Source organism: Notothenia rossii (genome assembly GCF_949606895.1).
Source record: "Notothenia rossii genome assembly, chromosome: 2".
Classification (NCBI taxonomy): Eukaryota; Metazoa; Chordata; class Actinopteri; order Perciformes; family Nototheniidae; genus Notothenia; species Notothenia rossii.
In genome coordinates, this window is record NC_136904.1 from 46,466,391 (window position 1) to 46,475,790 (window position 9,400).

At 38.8% G+C, this 9,400-nt stretch overlaps 2 protein-coding genes across 2 annotated transcripts; both read right to left on the minus strand.

The window, feature by feature from the left end:
• Positions 1 to 610: 610 nt before the first annotated feature.
• Positions 611 to 3,068, minus strand: LOC307026690 (uncharacterized protein). Its single transcript, XM_079662278.1, has 7 exons — positions 2,958 to 3,068; positions 2,778 to 2,869; positions 2,425 to 2,542; positions 2,147 to 2,251; positions 1,867 to 2,064; positions 1,601 to 1,779; positions 611 to 1,289 (listed from the first exon to the last, which is right to left on the minus strand). Exons 1-6 carry the CDS (start codon positions 2,968 to 2,970, stop codon positions 1,616 to 1,618), a joined length of 690 nt encoding a protein of 229 aa, XP_079518404.1. The 5' UTR covers positions 2,971 to 3,068; the 3' UTR covers positions 611 to 1,289; positions 1,601 to 1,615.
• Positions 3,069 to 3,232: 164 nt separating this feature from the next.
• On the minus strand, positions 3,233 to 4,998 carry LOC307026697 (uncharacterized protein). The gene is made up of 4 exons (XM_079662293.1): positions 4,832 to 4,998; positions 4,526 to 4,704; positions 4,086 to 4,179; positions 3,233 to 3,657 (listed from the first exon to the last, which is right to left on the minus strand). The coding sequence occupies exons 1-4, from the start codon at positions 4,958 to 4,960 to the stop codon at positions 3,523 to 3,525; spliced, it is 537 nt and encodes a 178-aa protein (XP_079518419.1). The 5' UTR covers positions 4,961 to 4,998; the 3' UTR covers positions 3,233 to 3,522.
• Positions 4,999 to 9,400: the final 4,402 nt, after the last annotated feature.

The following is a 9,400-nucleotide window of genomic DNA, read 5'->3' on the forward strand; positions in this document are numbered from 1 at the left end:
TTCTGGACAACGGGTCTCACCCCCTGCATGCCACACTGGTTTCCTACCGGAGCACTTTCAGCCACAGACTGAGATCCCCATAACCACCACACAGCGCCACAGGAGGTCTTTCCTCCCAGTGGCAATCAAACTCTTTAACTCTTCACCCCTAAGTAAAGGGCACTGAGAACTTCCACACCAACACTATGTGCAATATACTGTAAGTTCCATCACTGCAATACACTCGCTGCTATATATATAACTATGTGCAATATTATATCATATTATTATTATTAGTATTATTAATAATACTATGATAACGTGCAATTACGTAACTGCCACCACGTTTTAATTTTTGCACTATAACTACTAAATACTGCTAATAATAATTGCATTGATTGTGTGACTTTCTATGTTTCTACGTTTCATGTTGTCTGTGGATGTTTAATTGCTCTTTTTGCTGCTGTGTTTATTGTGTTTATTGTATTTTGTTACTCTGGCACAACAATTTCCTTAGGGATAAATAAAGTCTTATCTTATCTTATCTTATCTTATCTTATATCAAGTGGGTATCAGTAAATATTTACAGACATCAGTTATGTACAAAATCAAGTTTATTATTATTTTGGTAAGATAAAAGAGCATATGTAGCAAAACACAGGTTACAATATATGATAATGCACATGACAAAGTAAAGAAAAGAGGTGCTGCAGCACAGGTAATATGAGAAAAAAAGTAATTTTTCAACATTAAAGCATGGAAACATGTCACAGTAGAAGCACTCATTTCAAACTCAAATAAGCTTAATATGTCCGCTTTAATGTAAAAACTGCACACTTAATCAAATCCAAACGGAAACATCTACATGTTAGCTCGCTGTGTTAGCGTGCTAGTGTTGTGCCTGTCAGCTAGCTAAACACCACGGGTTAGTTGTGAGACTGCTTTGTGTTTGGTGTCACTTTACTACCTTTTTATTCACTTAAAACAGTCAGCTAGCTGAAATCTGATTATTAAGTCAGAATGGCTGAAGGGAGCTGTGAAAATGAAGAACAGTAAAGGCAGATATATGGACACAATATGAACCTGAAAATAAGCATAATATGTCCGCTTTAACTATATAACTGCATAAGGGCACCAAGTAACTTTCCACAAGTCAAGTCCCTTCTTCTGCGTCATCTTCATCATCTGAGCTGTTGTCACTTTGCCAGTCTTTTTCTTCTTCTTCCATGTCCTCGTCCTCCTCCTCCACCAGCCTAGGACTGGGTTCCAGAATTCCTCTTTAGGCGCCTGCTACTGTCTGCTGTTTGAGTCTGAGGTCATGCAGATTTCTCCTTAGAAGACACATAAGGCCCTTGTACCGTACAAGGGCCTTATGTGTCTTCTAAGGAGAGGAGGGCTCTGTGATTCCATTCGGATAAGCTACAAGTTATATAGCAAGCATATAAATTGTGAAAATTATTCAGAGAAAACGTATTTAGGTCAAGAAAGACTAGAACGCAGTCAGACTCAAATAAAAACAAACAGATGGATAAAATCTTCTTTAAAGTGTGTTTGCCTTTGCTGGTTTGAAAAACATTGGCTTATGTATTTTAAAGTGAATAAATCCATGTGGTTCACTTACTTCCTGTCTGTGTGATCAATGAAATGGGGCCATCAGTGTCTGGACCTTTGATACAGAGTCCTTGAGGTACTGACAGTGCTGCATCATCTCCTTCACAAGGATCTGCTTTTCTGCTGTCAGTCGTGACAGAAGCATTTTTTGGTCAAGCAGCCCCTTCTTAGTGAGAATGTCCACACCGTCTGAGAATGAATATAAACATTTCACATTAATGAACACATTTTATTACTACAGTTTTGTAGATTAGAAGTAAAATCTTTATACAGCACCTCTGTTGGGTTCCTGCCAAGGCCAGATCATGCTCTCTGCAGATTTGGTTGAGAGTTTCTCCACAACCGAGTTGGTGTCAATAGGGTCACCATCAGGTTGCTGGTTGTACTTGTGGATGTCCTCTAGCAACCTTTTCTTTTCTTGGGCAACCTTTTGGACGATCTTTTGGACGATCTTTTGACGCCTTTTGTTACGATCTGTAATGAGAGTAACACATAGATTACAAAAGAGCTGACGGGATTTAATCAACACAACCAATAAATGTCCCAAAATGCTTACCATTTTGTCTGCAAAGGTAGTTCTTTTTCTGGCAAATGCTAACAAAGAGTGCTTCTATTGAGATCTGCAAACAACCAGCATCTGCAGGACTGGCTGATGCACTTCCTAAATGAATAAGATAAAAAGAAGAAAACAAGTTTCAAACACAATCAAGGTCTGTTATTTGCACATCGCACACTAACAGGCACACTAAAGGACAAAGTTGAATTTGGACAGCATTATTTAGTTTTTATGAACCGACTCCATCTATGTATACGTCAAAACAGCATTGTTCTTACCTTTACTGGCCCACTGTTTGACATCATCAACCCACAGTTCTAGCATGTCATCAGAGCAATTCAACTGGTCCTGCATTTTCTTCAGGCTCTCAGTTACAGCCTCTGTCTTTTCTGCTGTCTGCAAAATAGCAAAACAGAATCATGCCATTTTATAAAATAATTCAATGAAAATAAACCAAAAGTATGCATTTTAAGGAGGAAATTAACACAATAACATATTTAATGAATTTCGTAGCTCTAGTCCTGCACCACTGCAATGTCTATATGGGGGTGTCATTTTTATATATTGGGTGGACTTAAATTTCAAATTTACAGCTTAAAATAGTCATTTCCATTTCAATACACAAACAAACTTTTTTGAATCTAGAGGACATGGCAATGTGGAGGCCATTCTCTTTGCGATGATTCCAGCCCATAGCATGGACTGTGAGCATGTCAGTTCTTGCTGTGAAGAAGAATACATCTCATTACAATGTTATAAAATATCAATGTGTACATTTACAGGAAGGCAGGGCCCAAACAAGTTCACAAACCTGACTTGGCCATGTATTTAGTTGTTAGGCCACATCTGGATAAGAAGCTGTTTACTTGTTCCACTTCTTCACCAAGAGTGGTGCCGGCACCCTCCTGGTTACGTGCATTCCAAATAATCTAAAGCATGAGGTAATCAATGTTGATACAAATCTCAAGGTCAACAACTCATAACTTAAAACATTCTCTTGGATCAGTTCAGACCCATGTGTAGTGGTCAGATTTACCATTAATTGTTGTTTAAGTAATTCAAATCCTCACCTCGCATTTGGTGGGCTTTGGCATGCATCACAGACAAGCAATGTCTCATTTCCTTTAGGGGCTGAAGATGAGGCAAGGCTTCTGACACTTTGTCAAGATATGGTACATACCGACACGTCACGTCCATTGCCAAAAGTGAGGCACTCTGGAACTCTTTTTGGAGAAACATCGGATAGGCAAAGATTTCTCCTCTATATATATTTAAAGCTTTTTTTAAAAAAAAATAATAATATTGAGTACAAAGCAGATAGAAGGTAAGGCTTCAGATTATCTACAAATATTTGTAATTGAAAATGATCAAGACAACTACCAAGCTTTGAGAAGAAATCCATGCCTACACACAGCAATTTCAACACCTTCTTCATCCAACTCGTTGGCTCGCTTAGAGGTCTCCCTTGCTGCTGTCCAGTGAGATTCCCCACACATTGCTTTTCCTGCAGTCTACCAAAGTAAATCGTTTTTAGAGAATCATTATCAGAAGTTATTTCAAAACACTGGATAGTGGGACCAACTGACGGTATAATCAAACATGTAAACTATTACACACAAGTGTTTTGTGCTCGACTGCCAGATTCACCTGGATATGCAACTCCCTGGATAATAACAAACCTGTTTTTGGATAATTGGAAGGCTCCAAATTTGTAATATATTCTGGATTAGAATTTAGCTGTTTTTTCAATCCAGTTTTACAGCAATAATGTTTGTGACAGTTTGACCGCATTGCTAACCTCATCACCCTGTCATCTGGTCTCAACACTTCTATCCCATCTCCAAACAAATATGAAGGCAACTGTGTTACTACTATTTTAACTTATATTAGTTATTAAGAAAGGTGAGATACATTTTGCTCTGCTTAATTTAAAACTCACACTTTTGACAGCCCCTCGAACATCCTCCACAAAAGTGGAAACCTCAGAGTCTTGGGCTAAAAACACTCTGTCAAAGAAGCCTGGCTCTTCACTCCTATAAGAAAAGGAATTATAGATAACCACTCTAGTTATAAATTGAACATAGTAATAATAATAATAATTATATTTAAAGCACATCTTTCAAAACAAGGTTATAAAGTCTAACAGAAATATTTCAGATTCAACAGCTGTAGTTTTAACAGCTATATAACAGGAAAGAACTATAGCTACTAATTGCTCCTGTGGGGATTGTCCACTGTACTGAATGTATGTAAGTCGCTTTGGATAAAAGCGTCTAACAAATTACATGTAATGTAAAAAATAAATAAAAATAGCAATCCCAATGTCAAATTAAAATACAAGGACTAAGGACAATTGCTGTGTCAATGTAAAAAACTTACTGGTTTGTTTTCTGGAACCTGTAAAGTTTCCTATTGCCATCTACTGAAACAGCCACCATTTCAGGGCTACAGGCTGGACAGACAAATGGCTCTTTACCCAGAAGTTTATTCTCTTCAAATGTGCAGTACACATACTGCAGAAAGCTTCTCTGAAAAGCATCTGCATTCACCTTGCCAGTCTGAAATAAAAATACATTATATATGTTATCATATTTTGTATCATATCTCGCTCATCCATATTTGGCCATAAATATATTTATTATGGTAATACATGTATTTGTCTTTCAGCTTCACATTTGTACTTACTCTTCCAAACTGCTTTGTTCTCTGGTCCAACATTGCAGTAAAGGCTTGTCTAGACATTCCTGGAGCTGCCGTCTTCATAGCCTCAAAGGAATGGAACAGATCTTGGTGGAACAGGGTCTGTGCTTGCATCGTAGCTGGCCAGTATCCACTCCTAACCAAGTCATTGAATTCTGGACCCCATTTCTTTGTGCAATGTTTGCATGTTAGCTCTGGAAAATTAAGATCGTAACGGCCTAAGAACACATTAGACTCTGTTGTAGGGGGGGTGCCAAATCCGGCAGCTACAACACCTGCTCTGCCGGATTTGGAACCCCCTCTTTAGTTTTTCACCTGCTGGGCCCAGAGTAAAGTGCTTTGGTGAGCACAATCTAGAGGGGAACAGCCAACACCAGTGTGATTTTGGTGACGTTGTGACTCTCCTGGACAAAGTTGTAGGGCGGGTGCCATATCTGGCAGGAGAAATACCCGCTCTGCTGAACATGTTATGTAGAGAACAGTGCAGATCTTCCCTATTGACACCAGGAAAAACCAAATCTAAAATAAGGAGCATTAATAGTGTGATATAGGCACAGATATAAGATCAATAATACACTTTATTTTAGGGCACCTTTCAAAGCATTCAATGTCACTTTAAAATACAATAAAAAATCAAATATGAGTGGCATTACAAAACAAACATGTGTTGAGTAGGAAACCACAGAGGAAAATGACATTCAAAGAAGCAATTAAAGTGAGTGACATTATCTTTTAGGCTTGCTTGAAAATAACACAGTGTCTGGCATATGTTATATCATTGCTTACTATTCGTGGTTATCAGACACTTAAACAGAAATAGGACTATACTGACAAATGACATATTATCCTGTCATTGTCCGTTCTGTAGGAAGGAGGAACATAGCAGAGTGGGACTACACTCAAAAACGGAAGTTTGTTCCAATAAGAAGATTGTGATTATCTGAAAAGTGTCCTTAAAACGAGCCTCCTCGCAATTGTATGCACAGCCGTTTGCTGTTTAATCTGATGGGAAATATATCATTCAAAAGAGAGAAAAAAGCTTATTAAACTAGACGAACGCTCAATACAGGCGATGACGTCACGTTTGCGCGTCCCCGCGAACAGGGATACAATCTACGGCAGGGTTATGGCTAGAAAGGATCCGTCTAATGTAAATATGACGTCACGTTCTCGTTCTAACTCTCGTTGTAATCGGAGCGGCTCGGCTGTAATCGGAAAGGGTCGGGGTGGGCGGGACGCGGGAAGATCGCGGGAAGATCGAGAAGAGACGTCGTTCTAACTCTCGTTGTAATCAGAGCAGTGGTAACCACTCAAAGTCCTCAAGAGATAGGAAACGACAGCAGTGTGGGACCTTATAGAGAGGCGAAGTCCCGCCCATCTACTTCCGACCCATGGGACCCCGGAAGCGGAAAATTATACATTGACGTCAATGGAGAGAGAAAAGTCATCTTTCGATCCCGTTTGAATTGTGCCACGAATGACACATATGATGTTTGTCAAATTAAAAGAACATTTTGCAAGTCAAAAAAATAAAAATGTGTCGTAAAACTGTGAAGTTACAATTTTTTTTGTGTGAAACCGCTCAGTGAACTACAGGTCTCTGGTCTCGCACAATACGCGTCACCATCACAAAGATGGCTGTCACGTTAGTAAATTTCACCTGTTTCTTTCAGAATGAGGCGAAAAAGTATAAAACGAGGTGAAAATCACTACAAGTCTGGGCATGTTGAGAGCTGTACCTACACGAAAGGGAGCGGTTCTGTAAGAGCCAGCATGCGGGACCGGCTTTACAAGGTTTCAGTGAGTAATATGAGTGCAATGTTTAAGGTTAATGTCAGCTAGCTAACAAGGTACACTAACGTGTTTTGTTTTAGAAACTAGTTTTCTCCTTAAGAACTTTGTGGTGTCTGTGTATGCTGTGGATAACATTAGTGTTCACAAGAATAAGATACACTCCCGTGTTTTATTTTAGTTGCTCTTCAGATTGAAGCGGCCAGTTCTATATCGACTATATGTGTGATCTCCTTTTTACATCTCGTTGTGTCATTTGAGTTTATTTGCTGTGTGTAGATTCAAGGATTTTGGTTATCTTGTCCAGGGATGCAAACTTGTCACCTTTCGGCGAAATTCTCCGTTTTGAATCCAAAATAGGTCGTTTTTGTGATTCCTGTAGATCTGCAATAAAAATATTTTTTGGGTATGGGAGGGGGTCTGGGACCCGGATTAATGTGCGGCAGCGAGCTTTTTTTATATATATTATAATGAAGCGCGAGCTGTGTGCTCGAGTCTTCCTGCCTGTCGGCTCTGCTCATGATGTATAATAAGCCTCTGCTGCTCGGCGATGATGGTCTAGCTTCAGCAGCTACATTACCTACGGTGCGTTCGTTAATATTAACTGTGCGTCCGGAGTCCCTGTGGCACAGACTGGACCGCTGGTGAACAGCTGTTAGAACGGGCCGTTCAGGTGTTCACAATAGAGCTCCCTCACGGAGCGGCAGAGCGTGATGTGCACTGAAAAGTTTTTTTTTCCCGTCGCAATATTATCGTTGAGCTAGCTAACTGGCATACATTGTCACTATCTGCTAACGTTAGCTTTAGCCTTCGTTTTCTAATCGTTTTTTTCATAGGCTATAAACAGAGGTGGTATAAGTATATATCTTGTAATTGATTAAAATTAGAAGTACTCAGTTCTTGTACTTGAGTAAAAGTAGAAGTACCAGAGTGTAGGAATACTCTGTTACAGTAAAAGTCCTGCATTCCAAATGTTCCTCAAGTAAAAGTATTATTATCAAAATATAGTGAAAGTAGCGACAGTAAAAGTAGTCATTTTGCAGATTGGTCCATTTCAGAATAATATGATACGTTTTATAATGATTGATCATGAAAGTGTTCTCAAAGCTGGTAAAGGTGCAGCTAGTCTGAATGACTTTGTATACTGCAGGGTAGCTTTTGGATTTACTCCAGGTGGAACTAAAGCCTGATTTAACACTTGATTATATTTCACATCATTCATCCACATCTGTAAAGTAACTAAAGGTATTACATACATGTAGTGGAGTAAAAGTAAACCATTTACCTCTGAACTGTAGTGGAGTAGAAGTACAAAGTAGCAAAACATTGAAATACTTAAGTAAAGTACAAGTATCTCAAAATTGTGCCCAAGTACAGTACTTGTTGAGTTTATGAACTTAGTTACTTTACACCAGTGGCTATAAAGATAGAAAGACTAAGCCTTGCACAGAGGCCTGAAAATACATTTTCAAAATGCTCAACAGTGCTGCCAAAATTATTAACTGACTGCTACACAATTAAAATAAATGCTTTTTATATATTTCTATTAGATGTGACTCTATGGTGTTTCTGTTAATATTAACACTGCTGCTTTAGTTGTTCTGACTGCTAAAATCCTCTGTTATTCCTCATTTTAAAGCCGATATTCTGTGGGGTCAGGGGGCTCGGATCCTTGTCACCTTTTTCATACCTGATGAGTTTGCATCCCTGTTGTCAATTTGTTTGGTTATCTAGGCACAGCTGTGTGTGACTCCCTCTGGTACACTGGTATGTGTTTTCCTAATGTAGAGAGCATTGATTAATTAATAAACTACACACTGACTCTAGATCCTGACCAAATCCTTATTTTTTGATCAAATGTTTTTCAAAAAATGTATTGTATATTATATAACAGCTGCAAATCACAGACCGGAGTCTCTGCTACTGTGGACCACGAAGGAGGGGATCATCATCCCCATCCCCAAAGACCCTGCATGGCATGGAAATCTCCTCCTCCTGGAACAATTCTACACCCAGCATATGCTCCCTGTGTTGGCCAGTAGAGAGGAGGACATTTAAATAAACATACTCTTAACACCCTCGGACTCTGCGTTGTGTTTCGTATGTGTGATGGGGTGTTATGCAGAGGGGAGGAAAACAGGACACAGCAGATTGGGATTGTGGTGGAGATGCTGAGCAGTTATTTAATTGTTGCGTGTAATTATTATTATACTGTGTGCTTCTTAGTTATTCCATCTTTTGCTGTAACATGGATCTGTATGTAACTCTATATTTAATTGTTATCTACCACACTTCCTTCTACATCATACACCATCATTATACATGATGGTGTATATAGGATATGTATTTATTTGTATACATATATGTATTTATTTGTATACATATCTAAATTGTATAATTTTATTTTTCGTATTTGGGATTTCTCTTTTGTCCACTCAAATACACTTGGCCCTTTCTCTTTTCCATGTGGAAAATGGCAGCTGCATATTCTGCTTTTCTCATCTGCTCCCTGTCTGCTCATCTACGATGAGAAAATTATATAATTAATTACTAATAATCATTTAAACCTGTTATTACCAATATTTCACAAATTCTGCATGTAAACTTAAGAGCACAGCTGTATGTTGAGTATGTCAGCTTTGCTTGGTTCATCTTACTGGGGGGGGGGGGGGGCTGCTACATGGATGTCGGTGCAGTCCACAATAATTTTGCAGCTGAAGGCAGAATGAATTTATTATTGACTCAGAATGAAGCACAACTTCA

What these genes read in the sequence shown, in the direction of transcription:
- LOC307026690 (XM_079662278.1), bottom strand. An exon ending in CAAACAGTGGGCCAGTAAAG is followed by an intron (nt 2,252 to 2,424) that starts GTAAGAACAATG and finishes TTATTCATTTAG; the next exon opens with GAAGTGCATCAGCCAGTCCT. An exon ending in CTACCTTTGCAGACAAAATG is followed by an intron (nt 2,065 to 2,146) that starts GTAAGCATTTTG and finishes CTCTCATTACAG; the next exon opens with ATCGTAACAAAAGGCGTCAA.
- LOC307026697 (XM_079662293.1), bottom strand. Translation starts at nt 4,960, where the DNA reads ATGCAAGCACAGACCCTGTTCCACCAAGATCTGTTCCATTCCTTTGAG. An exon ending in AGGTTCCAGAAAACAAACCA is followed by an intron (nt 4,180 to 4,525) that starts GTAAGTTTTTTA and finishes CTTTTCTTATAG; the next exon opens with GAGTGAAGAGCCAGGCTTCT. An exon ending in TTCGAGGGGCTGTCAAAAGT is followed by an intron (nt 3,658 to 4,085) that starts GTGAGTTTTAAA and finishes TTACTTTGGTAG; the next exon opens with ACTGCAGGAAAAGCAATGTG.